The sequence below is a fragment of the Pelophylax lessonae genome (genome assembly GCF_965119305.1).
Source record: "Pelophylax lessonae genome assembly, chromosome: 2".
NCBI lineage: Eukaryota > Metazoa > Chordata > Amphibia > Anura > Ranidae > Pelophylax > Pelophylax lessonae.
The window spans coordinates 53131576-53153034 of NC_138769.1; the positions used below are offsets into that span (position 1 = coordinate 53131576).

Consider the following 21459-nt stretch of genomic DNA (forward strand, 5'->3'; position numbering starts at 1 on the left):
CAATATAACAAGCAATGGGTTGAACCACAGCCAGCAAGCAATGGGTGGAACCACCTGCTAGGACAGAGAACCAATATAACAAGCAATGGGTGAAACCACAGCACAGCAGAGAATGCGGCATCAAACACACCTGGAAGTGCCTAGCACTGGCAGCTACTCATCACTTTCTTGCTATCTGCTATTATTTTTTTTACAGACTGCTAGTAGTTCATTTATTTGTTCAGCCAGCAGTCTCCAATTACAGGGAAAGATTTGAATGGATTGGCCCAATAAAAGTGAGGAATTAGAAAATATTAAATCTACCCAAATATAAGAAAGGGGAAACCCTGAACTTGAATATTATAACTGCACCTGCATGGCTACTGGTGGCATGATTGCAAACTTCGGAGGGCGATATGTTGCACAATGTGAAATGCCACACCGATTGCAGCATTGGTCTCTGCAGGGCAGAAGTAGGTACCACGTTCACCTTATATCACAATTGTACCAGCTGTATGGCCATTGGCTGAGGTGAGTTCAGTAAACACATTGCAATCTATCATTACTGATGCCTCACCTTCCCTTTGAACAGGTGATAGGAGATCAACGCAGCCGCTGCCGCCACATAGAGGTGAATGTGCTTGCAGCACACAGCAAAGAGTGTCTTTAGGAGCTGCAAGTTACATTGTACAGCTGTGCTGGAACAAACCTGACCTGACTTTTTCTAGATGTATAGACGTACCAATGCTACTCAAAAATGCACATATTGCCAAATTCTCAAGTGGTGTCATAAACATCAGACTTAGTTTGACTTTATACGCAAATTGGACTGGAGGTAGAGTGGTCCAATCAATTTCTCTCTTCACAGTCACAAGCATGTGTTTTATTTAGGATTGGTCAGACCATGCTCACAAGTCTAAACAGCATTAAACATCAATAGCCAGCCCGTTGGTTGGAAAAAGGTATCTTGGCCAGTAGACTTTTCCCTCTCCACCCACATAAGTTGGAAGGTGCTGATCACTGCCTGAGCCAGCCAAAGTTCCCAGGATTGGGAGACCATCAGCCAGTATGGGGAGGTGTCTTGTCAGGAACAACATACGCAACTAGAAAGAAAGGTTCTTCATTTATCAATTGCATGTATGATTCATTTGTAATCCTCTATCCTTCTATATTTAGAAATTACACGTGCTTAGAAATTTGCAGCTTTCTTTAATAGGAAGAAGAGGGGGGGGGGGGGACTACCTGTAAGCACCGACCCTACCAATGCCCAATCACACTACTCACAAAATCAATCTCTTTGTATCACATTACTTTTATTGTAACGACTACATGAGAGATTTTCAGCAGCACGACTGAGAAATCGATCTCCCAAAATGTTGCAATTTTTTCACTTCGCTATTAGCAATTCGTTTCCTCTCTTCTCCTCCGCACACTTCAGTAGGAACAGGAAATTAATTGCTGAGCAATTTCTCAATTAGGACATTTTTGGGCAATATTTTCCTTTCAAGGACACCCTTCCCAGATTACCCCGATGAGCCTAATGGGCCATACATACTATAAGATTTTCTGAAGATTTTTTCCTTTAGATTTACCAAAACCAGATAATATGACGTCAAACCTAAACACTTTCAATTTGTATGCAATCTGGCAGGCCCATGCACTACATAGAAAAGGTAAATCTGAAGGAAAAAGTCTTCAGAAAATCTTATAGTGTGTATGGCCCTTAACTTAACATTTGGCCAACAATCTTCCCCAGTAGCACAGAAGAGTAAAGAGTAACCCCACCTTTGTTGAGAGAAAAAAAGCATTCCCCTCTGGGTTATCTATGTACATTGAAAGGATTTTAACAAACTTTGTTGCAGAATCCTACCTTTTGTTATTCTGGAGAAAGTGGTTTGTTTTTCTGTGTCCATTTGCTGAGTGAGTCTGTATGGGAGTGATTTTGTAATTCTCAGTCAGCTGCTGCACCTGCATGGCTCTAATGAGGAAAATTGCAGGGTTTGCATCCCTTTAGATGTGATTTCCTTTGGGAAGATTTAATCAAAAGTGCCATTTTTGTTGCAAGGGATGCACAAAATCGATTTAGTATCTTAGCGTAGATTTCCTTCTGTGTACAGAATGCCTCCAGGTAGTGATTGCATTACATTTTATAGAAAATTATAGAGCTGCAGTTTGAAAATGAAAGGTAATTTTTAAGAACATTCAATTGCAATATGACTTGTGTCACAATTGTATACGCTATATATTTTCTTTTTCCCCATGAAAGTGTAGTAACCCTTTAAAGAAGGTATGTCCAACCTGCGGCCCGGAACCGCAGGCAATGCGGCCCACTGCCCCCTGACCATTTTTTTTTTTCTGGGGAGGATGGAAGGCGAGTAAGGGGCACGGCCACAGAGGCTGCCTCGGAGGGGATCATCCACTAGTTGTGTTAAATTAGTTCTGGGGGGGGCTTTAGCACAGGAAGGGCGAAGTGGCGTTTTATTACTTATATACCTGAACTATAGTATATATTTTATATACGGCCCGAGAAAATTTCTCTACACTCAATGTGGCCCAGAGAAGCCAAAAGGTTGGACACCCATGCTTTAAAGAGATATTTTACTGTGCAAAATAAGGTAAAAATTGTATCTGTAGGTCGGGATGCCTATGCCAAACCTCAGGTCATTCAGAGGTAAAATTATTTTCTTCTTTAGATTACAACAGCTTCAACTAGACAGTCTAAGGCTGGCCATACACTATACAATCTTCTTGTACAACTTTCCTTTAGATTTACCAAAACCATATAATAGGAGGCCAAACCTAAACACTTATTTCGTATGCAATCAGTCAGGCCCTTGTACTACATAGTTTAACCACTTAAGGACCGGGCCTATTTCTGACACTTGTTGATTACAAGCTAAAATATGTTTTTTTTTGCTAAAAAACTACCTAGAACCCCCAAACATTATATATATATATATATATATATACACATACACACACACATACACAGTATATATATATATATATATATATATATTTTTAGCAGAGACCCTAGAGAATAAAATGGAGATCGTTGCTATATTTTTTATCACACTGTATTTGCGCAGCAGTCTTCCAAACGCAATTTTTTGGGAAAAAATAAACTTTTTTGAATTAAAAAATAAAACAGTAAAGTTAGCCCAATTTTTTTCTATAATATGAAAGATAATGTTACGCCGAGTAAATAGATACCCAACATGTCATGCTTCAAAATTGCGCACGCTCGTGGAATGGGGACAAACATTGGTACTTAAAAATCCGCATAGGCGACACTTTAAAAAATTCTACAGGTTACAAGCTTAGAGTTACAGAGGAGCTCAAATTATTGCTCTCGCTCTAACGATCGCGGCGATACCTCACATGTGTGGTTTGAACACCGTTTACATATGTAGGCGGGACTTGCGTATGCGTTCGCTTCAAAAATGTTGATCATTTTTATTCCTATTACAAGGAATGTAAACATCCCTTGTAATAGAAATAAGCAGGACAGGTCCTCTTTATTGTGAGATCTGGGGTCAAAAAGACTCGGACCTCACAACTACACTAATAAAGAAAATGCTGAAAAAAAATTGGCTCTTTAAATCGGTTGCTAGGAGACGACATTTGACGTTGCTCCGGTCCTCCAAGACTATAGAGTCGTGTGGGAGCCATCTTGCCCTCACTCGACTTCCTGTCTGTGAGGAGTGTGGACCGGATAGTTTTCCGACCGGGAAGCGGCGGGAGGGGGCACTTCTTCCGCCGCACCGTAAGGGTGATCTCACGGACCACCCTTATCTGAAAGAGGGACCGCTCACCATTTCGAAAAATAACAGGGGTTATGGAAGTTTTCTGCTGCCATAACTCCCGGCATTTAGCGTCAAAGTACCAACATATAACTTCGGCGGGCAATCGGTAAGTGGTTAAGGTAAATCTGGAGGAAATTGAACAAGAAAATCGTATAATGTATGGCCAGCCTAGGTCTAATTTGCATAATGACTTCTACATTACAATTTACTGCTCTTTTACTCTACACTGTAATCAGTCATTCCAATAGGGATGTCATTCTTAGGTCATCAATATTTTGAGTTTAAAACCGGTTTTCTATTTTCAGGAACTTCTGCTGATCTGACCAATGCTGAGAATTTTGGAGGTCACTGCTTGGTTTCCTTTGGAGCAATGCCTCGTACACACGCATCGATAGTTGGCCGTGAATTTTCGGCCAACGTCCGATCGGCCGATTTTCGGCTTGTTAGTATGATGCTTTAGACAACCGACTCCGACTTTTCGGCCGATCTGGTGTGCAGGCTAAAATCTGGTGTGCAGGCTATAACATTTTTGTTGGCCGTCAACACAACGGACGATTTTCCGTCAGTCAGTACAGATTTCGGCAGACAAAAATCTAATGAGCAAGACTGGGCATGCTCAGAGAAGAAAAAACACACGGAAAGTAAACCAGCACATGACATCACTTCTGAAGTAGATTTTTGTTGGCCGAGAAAATTCGTGTGCGCATTGCAACCAACACAACAACACTGGACAAAAGTCGGCCGATAATCGTTGCGTGTGTACGAGGCATAAATCTACTAGCCTTCAACAAGCCAATGCGTTCTAATGTGGGCTAAGAAGCACAGTCCTAGAAATCCACTGGAATAAGGGTTGTCCAGGTTGCACAGGCTAACAAAATAAAAATAAAAAAAAAAACCTTCAAGCAGTGTTTGCTTTTAGCCTGTGCGTTGCAGTGTTTCAACACCAAGCTGCAGTCAGGAAAGGAGCAGGGTATGTGGGCAAGCTTTCACATTCATCCCGATTGCGTCACTAGTTGAATTATTATTGGCCTCCCACAACACAAGAGCAATTACACACAATATAATGATTCAGAGTCTGGCTGAAGCATGACCAGATCACCGATCCTCATCAGCCTTTGTCTTTGGCAAACTTTGGGCAGATGGTGGCTGAAAGTGGTCTTTTTAGAAAATTGGAACGCTGTATGAAGAGAAGTTATCACACTGTGCAGCAATGCTAGAATGCCAGGACATATGGCGATAGAAAAGGTCATCACCACCATGATTTAGGATATGGATTATTCCAGTTAAGATCCTGGACCAAAGTGAAGGCCTGAAAATCTACCTTTCCACCCCAAATGATGGGCCAAGTTTTGGCATTCAAGCCAAGCTACTGTTGTCCCAGAAATATATATATATGACCCTGTAGTACAGGGGTCCTCAAACTACGGCCCCCGAGCTGTTGCGGAACTACACATCCCATGAGGCATTGTAAAACAATGACATTCACAGACATGACCAGGCATGCGGGGAATTGTAGTTCCTGAACAACTGGAGGGCAATAGTTGGAGAACCTCTGCTGTAGTAGATACAATATGGAGAACTTATTCAGACCAGCTTAAAGTATCAGTAATCCATTTTGATGTATAAAATGTAATTTCTACAACACTCTGGCAGAATTAATATCTGGCATAGAGTTGCCAGGGTCTGAAGACTGAACTGAACTGGTTTTCCACAATAGCAGCCAACACTGACGTATTCATGGGTTCTTCTCCTATGGGACTTAAAACTTGTGCTTGATCGTGTCGGTCAAACCAAACTTTTAACCAGGCAGATTTTGAGTTGGGAGTTAGAAATTTGAAAGAAAGCTTTAAAGCCAAACTCTGGGCGAAAAAAAAAAAAAAAGTTTTCGCTTGCTGTGGGCCTGTGACCACACTACAAGGGTCAAGTGCTTACTTTGCTCAGGGGAGAGAAGAAAGTCTTATACTCAACTGATCCTCAGCTCCACCGGCAAACAGTGCTCCCCCACAATCCAGTGGGGGACCTTTCTTGAAGTCTTCGTGTCTAGAGCAGGTCTATGGAGCCTACTCTTGGCTTGATAATGTCAGGAACAGTCCACTGCACAAGACTGCTAGGGTGTTGGGATGCAGGAGCTGCAGGGATAGGGAGGATCAGTAAGTTTATCTTCCTTCATTTCTCCCCTAGACAAAAACGAGCAATTAACCCTAACAGTGCAGGCAAAGCCCCACCCACCTTGCTAGTAAAAACTTTTTTTTTTTTTTGCCCATTCAGTTAAAAGAGCCTGTCATCACCCCATACCTAACCAGACAAACTTACTGAGTAATGCCTCGTACACACGCAACGATTGTTGGCCGTGAATTTTCGGCCAACGTCCGAACGGCCGATTTTCAGCTTGTTAGTACGATGCTTCCGACAACCGACTCCGACTTTTCGGCCGAACAAAATCTGGTGTGCAGGCTATAAAATTTTTGTTGGCCGTCAACAGAACGGCCGATTTTCCGTCAGTCAGTACAGATTTCGGCAGACAAAAATCAGATGAGCAAGACTGGGCATGCTCAGAGAAGAAAAAACACACGGAAAGTAAACCAGCACATGACATCACTTCTGAAGTTGGTTGTTGTTGGCCGAGAAAATTTGTGTGCAGTCTAGAGCACATTTCAACCAACACAACAACACTGGACAAAAGACGGCTGATCGGTCGGCCGATAATCGTTGCGGGTGTATGAGGCTTAAGGGCCTGTTTTCATGGGATCAGCTTGAGATGTTAGAGATCCTTCAAAACCCATTGGCAGGTGCATTTGACCTACAGATGACCCCCTCCTGACCTGCTTGAAAAGCTGGCTTTGCATTCGTATATGAATGCAATGCAACTTGAAGCAAACAGAAGTCCATTGACACGGGCCCTAAAAGGTATTTGTAAACTCATAAAATTAGGCTGGGTATAGTCTTCAGTCTCTTTCCCCTGTCCTGCTAGAAATAAACTTTATATTCTCATACATAAATTTCCTCTCACATTCGGTCCTGATGGTTCTCAGAAAGGAAGTGATGGAATTTCTCTCTGAAGGAGACAGGAAAGCAATAAAAGCACGTGTATTTATTAGTGTGGTGGAGTTGTTGGATCAGCTGCAAGGTCCTGGTAACAGCCACACCCTTTCTTGTTCTGGTGGCAGCAGCACAGAAAACGAGGTTAGAGCTCCTCAATAAGGACATTTACAGCAACAAAAAGGTCCTAACTCTAAAACTAATTAAAACATTTTTACTGGAGTTGGGCTTTCAAGTAAACACGGACTGCCATTGCTGACCGCCTTCTGAAAATGCAAGCTGACTGGCTGTTTTCCTGATTTTGTTACATTCTTAGCCACTGACCTGGGACAAGTACATAAATCTGAAAGGTCAAAGGGCCCTGCATACCTTTCCAGAACTAGTGGATCAGTATGACAGCCGGGCAACTCGAATTTACCAAGGCAACTACATGCTCTGTGTTTCTCATGTGGCAGGTTGATTTTATAGTAAATCTCCACTTTCTAATAAGTTTAATACAGTAAAGATGGCCAGAGACACTGAATGCTTCTTAGAGACGTGGGCATGATCAGACCAAATATTTGGGTGGCTGGAATATTTGCCTATGGAACAAAGACAACCCCGAGCATCAAGTTACATCAGATGGAACAACCAAGACTTTTTTCCTGACCGTCAGAACGTCCTCCCTTCCCTTGCGGAGCGCCTTCAGTTGGCTTTGTAATTGGCCTGAATTGGGAAAGCAAATTTATCAACTTTGCATTGAGCATTTTCTACCTGGTTTGCTTCCTTACACCCATGCAGGCTCTTGATGTGTTCCGTGTTACAGATGGTAAATGTTAAATCTTTGCTTTTTGCCTTGAGAACGTGTAGACGCATGGAATGCTTTAATTATGCGAGCATTCCATGGCCAACTGATTACAGTTGTGCACTACTGGGTCTACAGGTCCCCGCAGGCAATCAAGCAAAGCTGAAACATTTCCCAATTGACACAACTGATGCTTCAAAAGCTTGCATAGCTTATAATGGACCAAGATAGGTAACAAATACTTTCAGCTCATTAGCTGTGCTACAATATTAGACAGAGAGGTGCAGCGGCAATTTTCTGGTGTCTGACAATAGAGAGTTACAGCGTGGCTTCATTGAACATTATAGTAAACATCTCTGTGCTACGATTGCATGTGTATGTATGCTATGAGCATTGGATCACAAAGTGCATCAAAGGGGGGGGGGGGGGGGGGCAATTTGGCCTTTGTACACATCAGGGTTCCCCTTGTGTAAGTGCAAAGTGCTGAACAAAGCATTTTGCATAAGTTTCATAAAGCCTTTAACCACTTCAGCTCCGGAAGGTTTTACCCCCTTAATGACCAGGCCATTTTTGCGATTCGGGACTTCGTTGCTTTAACTGACAATTGCATGGTCGTGCGACGCCATACCCAAATACAATTGATGTCCTTTTTTTCCCACAAATAGAGCTTTCTTTTGGTGATATTTGATAAACAAAAAAAGCGACAATTTTGGGGAAAAAAAAACAATATTTTTTTACTTTCTGCTTTATTCCCAATCAATTTTTTTTTAAAAATCAAATTTTTTTTAACAGTTTAGGCCAATTTGTATTCAGCTACATATTTTTGGTAAAAAAAAAAAAAAAATCTCAAAAAGCGTATATTAATTGGTTTGCGCAAAAGTTATAGCGTTTACAAACTATGGGATAGATTTTTGGACTTTTTATTTCTTTTGTTTTTTTATCAGTAATGGCGGTGATCAGCGTTTTTTTTTCAATGGGACTGCGACATTGCAGCGGACAAATTTGACACCAAGTGACACTTTTTGGGGACCAGTGACACCAATGCAGTGATTAATGCTAAATAATATGCACTGTTACTGTATAAATGACACTGGCAGGGAAGGGGTTAATACTGGGGGTGATCAAGGGGTTAAGTGTGAGCCTAAATTGTGCTTACTAACTGTGCCTGTCTGACAGGAGAGCCGTCTGCCTTGTTTACATAGGCAGGCGGCTCTCCTGTCAGTTTTTCTGAAGATTGCGGGAGGCCAGCAGCGACTGTGCCTGCTCCTCCCCCAGTCTGGCTCCCGCTGTGTCTAAAAACAGGATTATGTATAGCCGAGCCACCCCCAGTAAATCTGTGTGGGGCGGTCAGCAAGTGGTTAAAACATTCTTCAGCTCCTGTTTGGAGATGTAATGCACATAATGGTAGTGTGGGCTGTCCCTTTAAACCATGGGTGTCCAACCTTTTGGCTTCTCTGGGCCACATTGAGTGTAGAGAAATTTTCTCGGGCCGCATATAAAATATATACTATAGTTAAGGTATACAAGTAATAAAATGCCGCCGCACCCTTACCGTGCTGACGAGCCCCCCCCCCCCCCCCCCCAGCACTAATTTAACACAACTAGAGGATGATCCCCTCCGAGGCTGCCTCTGTGGCTGTGCCCCCAACTCGACTTCCTTCCTCCCCAGCAAAAAAAAAAAAAAAAATGGTCAGGGAGCAGTGGGCCGCATTGCCTGCAGTTCCGGGCCGCATGCGGCCCCCGGGCCGCAGGTTGGACATGCCTGCTTTAAACCAACAGCAAGCTTTTAGTACGCATCAGTACTACTGTACCTGAAACTTAAAAGGATATTAAACCCACAAGGTTTTTTAAGCAATTTCAGCAGCCAGTTCAATCACTAACACCATATGCAGCTTTACTATCTTTTAATCTTTGCCTATGTTCCACATTAAGCTGGTGTCGTGACTGCTGCCTCAGGTTTCCCATTTCAGGGTGGCTGCTTTCTGTTGCAGAGTCCCATGAAACCACCTTCACATGCAGGGGCTAGAGTTGTGTCTCCCTACACTGTGTGCATCAAAAGAAACACACAGCCCCGTAGCCTAGGGTGGCAAGGAACTGGTCCTTAACCCCCCCCCACCTCCTTCAAGTTAAACTGACTGGAGACTGAAATGTCTATTGTTAACTCTTTCCTGTGAAGACTGGAAGCTCAGTTAAGCAGCACTGAGAGAAGGAGCCAGCAGCATCAAAAGTTGTATACTGCAACTTTTAACAGTTTACTGGGAAATGTTTATTTTATTGTGCTCAATGTGTTAAGCTAAAAAACACAGAAGGTTTAATACTACTTTAGGAAAAGTTTGGGGAAGCCTACTAGCTAATTCAGCAATTCCATTATAATCTGTAATTTACATCCCGAAACTGGAGCTGAAGGGTGCTTTAAAGGCTTCATGAAAGCTGCTGAAAGCCCTACAGATGCTTTGTAAAAGCATTGCTCCTATACAAACTGAAGCCTGTGTACACAGGGCCTTTGTGTGTGCTCAGCAATGTCAAGCACATTAAAGTGTACATCAGGGCAAAATAAAAATATATATATGGTGCATGCAATACAAGCAGATGTCCTCATGATTTTTCCCTTTAAGAATAATGCAAGTACAAAAAATACTTGTTGACCCACCAGAAATCTAGTGAGCTCCTAACTTCCTGTTAGAGATGACAACGCTGCCTCTGCTGCACTAAAATCCCGATAGTTATCAGTCCTGCCTGCTGGACTACAGAACTCCACCTGTCCACTACCTCTCTCCATATGCATACATTGATTTCCTTTCCTGTAAAACAGGGGGTCTCAAACTGGTGGACCTCCAGCTGTTGCAGAACTATAATTCCCATTAAGCATTGCAAGGCTGACAGTTACAAGCATGACTCCCATAGGAAGAGGCATGATGGGACTTTTATTTGCCTAACAGCTGCAGGGCTGCCAATTTGAGACCCATGCTGAAAATGCTATTCTTTTGACTCCCAAGAGACTACCCACACAATCTGCGTAGTTAAGAGCTCTTGAGAGATGTAGTTCTGGGGGGCGTGCCCACATCAGCAGGAACTGAGCTCCTAACAGCTGCCCATGCAAGAATTTTATAAGCCTGGTGATGACGCTGCAGAGAGTAATAAAAGCTGGTTTTCATTACAGGAACAAGATAAAAGAGAAAAAAATAGGTTTTAGAAGGGGAGATAGAGGTTTGGAGGTAAATTTTAGGGGTGCACCAATCCGACTTTTTTTTGTCCCGATACCGATATCTGGCATTGTGTATCTGCCGATACCGATCTGGAACCACACACATAAAGCATGCGGCTGCAGTACAGAGCAAAGCCGCTGCTTCATGTGTACGGCTCCTCCATTCACAGGCGGAGTGCATCTGATATCACTCCGCCTGTGAGCCGGACCTATACAGGAAGTAGCGGCTCCCATCCCATACTACTACTGCACCAAGTAAGGGATGGCTGAGCCGGGACTCAGCAAAACCGGATCAGTTAATTTTACCGATCCAGCTATTGTGGCAGTATCGGCACCGATATCCGATCCCAATATCGGATCGGTGCATCCCTAGTAAATTTGTGCAATTTCTGGACACTTTAAAGTACACATTTGGACAAGGTGTAGATCTACGAATTCTCATTTGATTATGGTTTTGTCTTGCCTAAAATGCAAGAAATGCTTTGAAGTAGTAGCCATTTTTCCCACATACTGCAGGGGTAGAGAAATTCTATTTAAAATCCAGGAGCCAGCCAGTCCAGGTTAGTAGCCAACAGGCAATTTTAAAGCTCAACTGAAGACTCCATGTAATGTAATTAAGCCTGGTTGCATAAAAAATAATAAATATTCTCTTCTTTCTGTGTGTCTTTACATAAATAAGTGCTGCAGTGTTAAAAATACACTGTGCTGTCAGCACGCTGGAGAGTCGGACCGCAGCTCTCACAAACAGCAACTCGGGTCTACAGCTGTTCAACACTCCCCCCTGCACACTGCTCCAATCACAAAGTGCTGCTCAGGGAGCGCTGGTGATTGATGCATTGAGCAGGGGACATGTCAGACCATTTGAGACACTTGCGTGTGTGAGAGCAGCTGTCTGACTCGAGGGTATTATAATGTCTGACTGCATTGCAGTAATAAATATGGAGGCTTCAGTGAAGCTTTAAGTAGCCACCGCTCACACCTGCTGCAATTGATAACAGAAACAGCTCAGAAAACTGAGGTGCCAGGTGATTTTTTTTTTTTATGCACTGGCAACCCGGCTTCTAAAAATTGTTTCGTCCTGACATATATGTCTAAATTAAACCCTAGAATATCGCTAAAATTATTCTACTGTTTAAAATGACTTGTGTGATTGCTATTATGTCGTCATATTTTCATGTTCAGGACAAAAGATACTGAAAAAGATTTAGCTAATATTTTAACAACTGCTCCAGTTCTGTTTAAGCTATAATACAGCCATAACTGCCAAGTGATATATAAAAAAAAAAAAAAAGGTTCTAGTTACACCTTGTGTCAAAGTGCAATACTGCTACAATATTGGTTACAGATCTATGTGCTATAAAAACAGCTTTGGTACAATAAATTATCAAAAAAAAATTGTATAATTCACAGCATAATTGTGAGGCAAAATAATAAAAGCAGTCACATAAAACTCTGCAATTTTTTTTTTTGTTGTTATTTCTGTCCTTAACGTTCAAAATGGACAGAAGACACATTTGTGCAGAAGTGATGGTGGAGAGACCACATGCCTAGAGAAAACAAAAAAAATAATGCAAAGGTATTAAAAAAACAAAAAAAAAAACAGGGATTAAAAAAAATAATAAACTGAAATAAACCAAGGGACACAGGTGTAGTTATTACCATCAAACGCAAACCACTACTTCTGTGACCTTCAACCATTAAGGAAGTCAGCTTTATGACACACGCAAAGTGACCTTAGAAAACTCTACAATTAGTGGGTCACAAAAGTCTATTTTTTGTTTTTTTTTTTATTTTTTGTTTTTTAAAGAAAGGCCGCTTGAATTATCCCATTCTGGTTTTTATTTTTTGTTTTTTTTCAGCATTAAGGACTGTCTGCAAAAACATGTCCAAAAGTGATTGCATCTGAAACGGCAGGCTCTTCTGACTCAGAGTCCAAAATCCATAAGGCCAAAGGTTCTCCCAAAGACCAACTCTCAGACCTTCCCAGGTACTGGCCAAAACTGACCGCTTGATTGCTTCTCAGTGCACCTTAAAAACGAGACAGGATGGTTTTTACAGTTTGAGCTCACTGGTCTTCAACTGGCAAGACCCACAAATTCCCATTAAAATTGCTGCTTTTTCTTCCCAGATTGACACTAGGAGACACTGGTAAACCGCCAATTTGGATGGTGACTTGTACAGTGTGACACAATTTAACCGTCCCTTTACTTATGGGTTGTCGAAGGTCCCTCCTTAATACAGTACTGCATTTTCTGCGCCCATTTTTATTTTTTTACTTTTTTAAGCCCCAAAAAGGACTAAAGGGGTGCATTTCTCTAATAATGTTGCTTTTTTTCATGTTGGCAACTGACTATGTTCAGTATAACTTACTATGGTTAAAATATATAAATATATATATGTATGTACAAATACATATATAATTTTTTTTTTTTTTTTAATTGTTATAAAATAATTGCGATAAGAGTGTACAGAGTTAAATGGGGGTTGGGGTAGGGGGGATGGGGGGAAGCAAAAGGAGAGGTGATAACCCTCGGAGCCATCCAATAAATTGGGTTTGGACACAGCTCTTTAAAAAAATAAAAATAGTTTCAACTTCATTGTCCCTTTGCAATCATTTCAAGTTTAAAAAAATAGTCAGCTTTTCCCTGTTGTAGCGGTTAAGTGTGTTTATCTCCTTCTGATTAAAGCAGCTTTTGCACTTTGTTTTTTTTTTCTTTTGTTTTCTTTTTTTTTTTTGGAAAACAAACAAAACGCAAAAACAAAAAAAAAACACCACTTCTTAAAAATAAAGAAAAAATAAAATAAAAAATAGAACAAAAAAAAAAGAAAAAAAAAACACACAAGAAACAAACCTAAACTGAACTTAGTCACGAGCTTGCGACAGGACTTTGCTGAACACAAACTCCTGTCATGGGAGATTCTTCTCTATCAATGCCTTGCCTCATTGTCAGATGTCCCTCAGTTACATAGTGGGCAGGGCCTGTGTTTGTAGAATATTGGTACGTCGGATGGCCAGTGATGCCAGTCTCTTGGCGAGGATTTGAATAGACTGTTAGGTTAAGGTCCATAGTTCCATTCTGTCCAAAGTCCAAGGTGTTAGCAGCCATAGGGCGATTTTGGTAGGCCTGGTTGCCTTGGTTGCCAGTAGACGAAGAGGAGGTTGAGGAAGAAGTAGTTGAGGAAGACAAGGATGTCATGGAGTGGTGGCTATGACCGACCTCCATAGAATCTTGGGTGGAGGAGCTGTTGGATGGCGAATTGTAGACCCTGGGCCTCGTTCGGCTACCCAGTGACTGTCCATGGTGGTGGTGATGATGGTGGTGATGATGGTGGTGGTGAGAACTATTCCCATGATGATGCGATACGTTTTGTGAAGGGGGAACGTGAAATGTTGTCTCTTGGACTGGGTGGGTTTCAATGGTGACCTGTGTGGGGGCTTCAGTGACAGTCCAACCCACTGGTGGAGGAAACGGTTGTCGAACCTGCAATGAGAAATTGTATGCGATATGAGTAAATATTTCTGATGTTAATATAAAATAAACAAAACACACAAATCGGCCCTTATGCAGGAAGAGAAGGGCATCATGGGGGTGAGCAGTTCTAGAGGGAGTTAGATTCTACATAAATCAATACAGTTTTACTGAATCTCTGAAGCCAGCATGTTTTCAGTATTAGACGTTATCTTTAGAGGCAATAAAAACAGCATCATACCCCCTCTGTCTGTTGGAATGGATACAAGATGTGGAATGCTTAGCTATCATCAGGCCCAATTCACTAGGCCACAACACACGAAAATATAATTGTGAGATTTTCTTTTTAGCTCTTCCTGTTGCAATTAATAACCATTATGCAAATAACAATGATTTCTATTCAGTGAAATACGCCATTTTTCTATACAACAGCATTCAATTGAACATCCTTTGTTATATAGATGAATTTATTACAGTAAGAAAAGTACAGTATGAAATGATAGGAGGATACTTGTGGCCCAAAAGATCACAAAATGGTAAACTTCCCAAACCAGTTTGAGGGCCTTAGTTTGCTGTGTGAAGAGATGTTGATGCATTGTGGATACTTGTGATCATACAAAATGATCATTGCACTCACAACCTGAGTGACAGCAGCAACTACTGTTAATCTAATCATATACTGTTTATATTATATATAAAAATATAAACAGTTGTGCTCATAAGTTTACATACCCTGGCAGAATTTATGATTTTGTGGCCATTTTTCAGAAATGAGAACACAAAAACTTTTCTTTCACTAAGTGCCGGTTCACATATGTGCGGCTGCGGAGATCGCATGTATTTCGGAGCGCACTGCTCCTTCATTACATGCGATCTCCTGTACGGATGCGAATTCAGCCATACACTTTGTATGGCTGAAATTCGCACTGCACCCGCACCAAAGATGCACAGGAGGCATTTTTTCAGCCGCATAAGGATCGGATCGCACAGTGGTTCACACTTGTGCGATCCGATCCTGTGCGAACTGTCAGATCGCACTGCGATATGCAATCAAACTGGGGGTGTCGTTAACATTTAATTGACACCCCATGCGTATCGCATATGGCAGTGTGAACTGCCTCTTGTGCGGATGCGATGCGGGAACAGGCTGAGAATTTGCAGCCTTCCCGCATCGCACAAGTGTGAACCGGCCCTCATGGTTAGTGTTTGGCTGAAGATATTTATTATCAATCAACTGTGTTTACTCTTTTTAAATCATGATGACAACTGAAACTTCCCAAATGACCCTGGTCAAAAATTTACATACTCTGATGATTTTGGCCTGATAACATGCACACAAGTTGACACAAAGGGGTTTGAATGGCTTCACTTCAATAAAATCCTATATATATGTATATACACACACACACATACACACGATTTAGAGGTTGAATCTGGTACACATCAACAGACTCAGAGACCAACATTTTTATTTAAAAAAAAAACACTTTTTTGCAGATCGTCAGGACTGTAATATATTATGCATGAGAGGGCAGGACTGTAATATATTATGCATGAGAGGGCAGGACTGTAATATATTATGCATGACAGACTCCCTTGTCACAGCCCAGTAGCTTGATACAAGCTACCTGCGCTTGCTGTCACTAAGATATTCAGGCTGGGTTCACACTGGTGCGAATTGGTTGCAGGTTTCCCCACATCCAATTCGAATCAGGAGACTGTGACTAGCTCTCAATGGAGCCGGTTCACACAGCTATGGGACAGCTATGGAGCAGTTTGCAGAAGAGTCCTGTGCATCTTTTGGTCCATTTCTAGTCCGAATTCAGGCAAACATTAGGACCTAATATGGACCTGAATTGGTGAACAGGGACACACCGGACCCCCTACTGGGAGCTGTTCTCTGCACACAGTGTAATCCCAGCCTTAGTAGCAGCAGAACACTTTTTGTATTACCGGTTGTATTTTACAGTAGTTTTATAATGCACAATACCGGTAAACTTTTACTTTAAACTTAATTGTAATGCCTTATATTACTTCATTTTAATTTCCATCAAAGGTGTGGCATCATTTTGTTCCTAACACATTACCCAGTCCATATCAGAATGGATATCCAGCATGATATTTTTCCCCATGGAGATCTGGTGCGTTTTCAAAGTATTCCTTTTTGAGCAGTGTAGTTGACTATTTTTATAATCAATTATGTCAATTAGTTGTTTCAGTCCTACTGCTGACAGATCTTTTTTTCACATATTAAAAAGAGCATTTTTTGACCCTAAAGTGGTTGTAAATGCAATTTTTCCTTAAAATAAGAAACATTTTATACTTACCTGCTCTGAGCAATGGTATTGCACAGAAAAATCAATCAATCAATCAGTTACCTCCTCTTCTGTAATCCGCCCCTGGCACTGTCCCCCCCCCCTCCCCCTCCTTTTCTCTGATTGCCACTATAGCAAGCTAGCTGCTGTGTGGGCACAAGTGCAGGCTGCTCCCGAGCAATGGCTCCTGCTGCTCTCAGAGGCTCCTGTGAAAACAGGAAGAGCAAGCAGCGCAAATGGGCGCAGCGTTGGATCGGGAGATTTCTCTCCTACAAGGAAAAATCATCTTTATTTGGTATAAAATTTCTTACAACCCTCAAACATTATATACATTTTTAAGCAGAGGCCCTAGAGAATATAATGATGGGTTTTGCAATTCATTATGTCACTCTGTATTTCTGAAGTGTTTTTTTTAAACGCAAATTATTTGAAAAATAAAAATAGACTTTATTGAATTCACACAAACACAATACTTTTTTTTTGGATAAAATAAAAAAGATAATGTTATGCCAAGTAAATATATACCCAACATATCAGGTCTTTAAAATTGTGTATGCCCGTGGATTGGCGCCAAGCTTTTAAAGCCTTTACAGCTTACCAGTTTTGGGTAACACAGGTGGCCTGGCACTAGAATTATTGCTCCCGCTGTGATGTATGCGGCGATAGCTCATGTGTGGTGCAAACAGTTTACATTTCCCTGCAGGACTTGCGTATGTGTTCACCTTTGCATGCAGCGTGAGCATTTTTAAATTATTTTGTTTTTTATAAAAAAACTAAAATAATTCCAGTGGCTTTTTTATTTTTATGGAAACATCCCTTGTGATAGCATGAGCAGTGACAGGTCCTCTTTAGTGAGAAATCTGGGATCTATTAGACCCCAGATGTCTCCTCTGCCCTAAATGCATCTGAACAAATAGAGATCGGTTTGATCAAATGCTTTCACTAGCCAGTCAGTAACGGCTTGTTTACATCCTGGAGAAACAGGAAGTGACAAAATACTCGTTGCTTCAAGCTTGTTAGATCATAGAGATGATCGGGACGTTCTGGTCCCTCAGTCACCTCTATGGTAAGCCTGCGGAACCGCCGGTTTCAGTCCCAGGCTCCCCAGTTAGATGGAATAGCCTGGTAAAACTGCGGGAACCCCTCCCCCCGCCACATGTAAAAGCAATCTAGCGGTTATTTAGCCGCTAGGATTACTTTTACATTACAGAGAAATCGCTAGCAGAAGGAAAAAAAAAAAAAAAAGATAAGATACTGGGATGGTGCCTGTAGCTGCAGGCCCTATCCCGGTGTTCTCACAAAAAGTCCAGGATATCTTATGACATCCTACAGGCGGGAAGTGGTTAAGGGGGGCGCTGCTATTGGAAGGTCTTTACCTTTATGCAGAGAATGCATTAACCACTTCAGCTCTGGAAGATTTTTTTCCCCCCTTCATGACCAGGCCATTTTTTGTTTTTTGGTACTGTGTTACTTTAACAGACAATTGTGCAGTCCTGCAACGCTGTACACAAATTAATTTTATACAATTTTCAGATAAACAGAGCTTTCTTTTGATGGTATTTCATCAACTCTGGGTTTTCTATTTTTTGAGAGATAATCTTGAGGGGGAAAAAAAGCAAAAAACACAATTGTTTTTTAATTTCTGCTATAAAACATATCTAATAAAAAAAATAAAATAAAAAAAAGATTTAAAAATTCTAATTCCATCATCAATTTAGGCTAATATGCATTCTGCTATATATTTGGTAATAAAAATTCCAAGCAGCGTATAGTGATTGGTTTGTGCGAAAGTTATAGTGTCTACAAACTCTGGTATATATACTGGAATTTTAATATATATTTTTATTAATATTACTAATGGCCACGATCAGCGGCTTAAAGCGGGACTGCATTAGTATAGCGGCCAATCTGACACTTTTAACACTTTGTGGAAACCAGTGACACTAATAGAGTGATCACTGCTAAAAATATACACGGTCACTGTACTAATGACACATGCTGGCAAGGGGTTAAACATCTAGGGCAATCAAAAGGGTTAAATGTGGGTCTAACCAGTGTTTGTGTGTGTACTGTTTTTACTAAGAGAGATGAAAGAAATCCTCCTGCATAAGTTGTACCTGTTAATCTGCAATCTTCTCTTCATACGTTCAAAGTATAGAGCTTATAAAGCACATCTAAGGGTGTTTTCACACTAGCACTTTTGGTGCAGACCCGGGTTCGATTGACGTCAGAATTCGGTTCTTTTTAATGATCTGAACACTGTCTTTGAACTCGAGTGCGCACTGCGAACCGTACCCGAGTCCACTTATAAAGGGTGGTCTGGGGTACGGTTCATGTGAACTCATGTACGGTTCGCTTCTGATGAGAACGCAATCGTACCAAAGCAAGCAATTCTATCCATTTTGGCACCTTCTCGTTTACAGCGGTTGCCAAGCAACATGAGTACGCACCAGCTGCAGCTTGATGACACAAGTGTACCGTGGTTCGGATACAAAAATCAAATGTGAACACAGTCCATCGGGGGGCAGGGGAGCAATTGAACTCGGGTTCGGACCAGGCAATCGCACCAAGTGTGAAAACACCCTAAGTGGCCAGAAAAAAGGTGGCGGAGAGCTGAAATTACACTCTGCAGAGCTCAGTGAGAAGAGCACTGAGAGCTGATTGGAGGAAAGGAAAATACCCCCCTTTACACAGCACACAGGAAGAGAGCTGAGGTTGTTGATCAGCTGGTGCTCCTTTCCCAGTGTCCCAGTCACCTTTTTTCTCTTGGTTTCAGGAAAACTTGTCAGAAGTGATTCATGCTGATAGCAGAGGAGCGGAGGAACAAAAAAGCAAACAGAAAAGACACTTTATCTCCTAACTGAGAGTACACACTATAGAGGGATATTTTTTTGTTCATATTTCTTGTCTGAGGTTTACAACCACTTTAAAGAAAAAAAAAAAAAACATGTTGCCTTTAAAGCCACTTTAAGATTACTTAAAACCCTCAAAACATTATATATTTTCTGAAAGCAGAAGACCTGTAGAATAAAATGATGGTAGTTGTCAAGTTTTATGCCACACGATATTTGTAAAATTATTTATTAAACCTAGACTTTGAAGGAAAAAAAAAACCACTACAAGGATTTTTTGTGCACACAAACACTATAAAATCCCATTTTTTTTTTCAAATTAAACATAAAAGATGTGATTGTGTCAAGTAAACAAATACGAAAGATCTCAAACCTAAAAATTGTGCACGACTTAGAGCCGGTTCACACTAATCCGACGGGGCGACTTTGAAGTCGCCCGTGCAGCGCGACTTCATCGCGGCTTGCAAACGACTTCTCATAATAGAAGTGCAAGTCGCTCCGACTTCGACAAAAAATAGTGCAGGAACCTTTTTCTAAGTCGGAGCGACTTGAGTCGGTCCGATTAGAACGGTTCCATTGCACAGCATTGGGAGCTACTTGTCAGGCGACCAAGTCCAGGTCTAAATTTTCCATACTTGCTGACATGTAGAGTCTTGCAATATTGTTGGACGGTTACAGCTTACCTGAGGACTGTGTGTCTCACAATCCATAGCTTGAACAGCAGCAGTAAAGTGTCCTCCACTGTGTCTGTGTTGATGGGTTGGATCAGACCTTGCTCTTCCACTATTACTCGTCCCAGATGAGCCACCTAATAGTGGAAAAGAAAAGGTGGAAGAGGACATTTTTAAGAACCTACAATTCTGAAAAGAATGTGCCACTGCTGTCTCCTCTCTGCTACTGGCACAATTAGACAATATCACATTTGTGACCTCTCTCTCCAATATTGCTTCCCTTGCTCAACAGCTTACAAAGCAGGCACTGCCAGTACAAGTCCAATGATTACTTTTATATATTTGCCTGCAAATTTTTAAACTTTGACAAGTATGTAACTGCAAATTTTTTGATGCATTTTACTTCACTCTATTCAGGCATGTACTAAAATGTTTATCAGATTGCAAACAGAAGGTATTTGTGTGCCGGCTTACCCTGCTTTAACCCCCCCCCTGAAAAACGCTCCAGTAGTCAGCTAAAGCTTCATTCCACACTCACATTCACCGATCACAAAGTTTAACAGTTTTGTGGACACACACAGAAAGCAATAAAGAAAGGACAGACCAGCGTGAGCAGCGCGATACAGGAACTGGAGATCAGTACGCTAATCTAGGTTCGTCTGAGCAATATAGTTCCCTTTATACTTGTGTATTGGTATCACAAGATAGGTTCAGATATACCCACGGTTGGGGGTTGTGTGACCCATCAGCCAGGGCCCCACATATCAAAACCTTGGGTAATATAGGTGGTGAGCCATCATTTAATGACCTGCAATCACTCATTTAGTTTCATAGATGTACCTCCCTTTCCTTCCTTATTTTTGCCCCTCTCTCCCTTACTTCTTTTTTTTCCTCAGTACTATGCAATATAGATGATAGGGCTTTTTAAGCTCCTATTGTGTAGGAATAATATTTGTTAATGATGTTTGTGGCCATGATTTTTTATTGTAACCTTTTTAATTCTATTTTATTAGTATCATTTTTAACATGTTCTCTTATCCTAAACCTGCCCTCAGGCTTGTAGAAATTTAATTACGTACCAAAGTGTTTTAAGGATTATTATATACATGTTTCCCATATAGGGGTTGTTTGATTGCATAACCATTTCAGGTTGCTTGAGTCCCACTTATTGCTGGCACAGTTATAAGCATTGGATTACCACTCCTGTTGCAGTCCCTTTAAGATGAATGAGAGGGGAGGCTTCTCACTCACAATAAATAGCCGTGTACCAGGAGGGGTGGGTGTGACTTAATAAAGGAGGCCCTGCCCCCGAAACGGGTCATCATAGCAACTGTCCTC

General features: G+C 41.4%; 1 protein-coding gene across 1 annotated transcript in view; it reads right to left on the reverse strand.

The window, feature by feature from the left end:
- Window positions 1-12634: 12634 nt before the first annotated feature.
- The window catches only part of DYRK1A (dual specificity tyrosine phosphorylation regulated kinase 1A), a 169735-nt gene continuing 160910 nt past the window's right edge, over window positions 12635-21459 (reverse strand). Inside the window, exons 11-12 of the mRNA XM_082245197.1 lie at window positions 20134-20258; window positions 12635-14295 (exon numbers count right to left, since the gene is read on the reverse strand). Coding sequence (XP_082101323.1) covers window positions 13681-14295; window positions 20134-20258 — 740 coding nt within the window. The 3' untranslated portion in view covers window positions 12635-13680. The remainder of the gene's footprint in view (window positions 14296-20133; window positions 20259-21459) is intronic.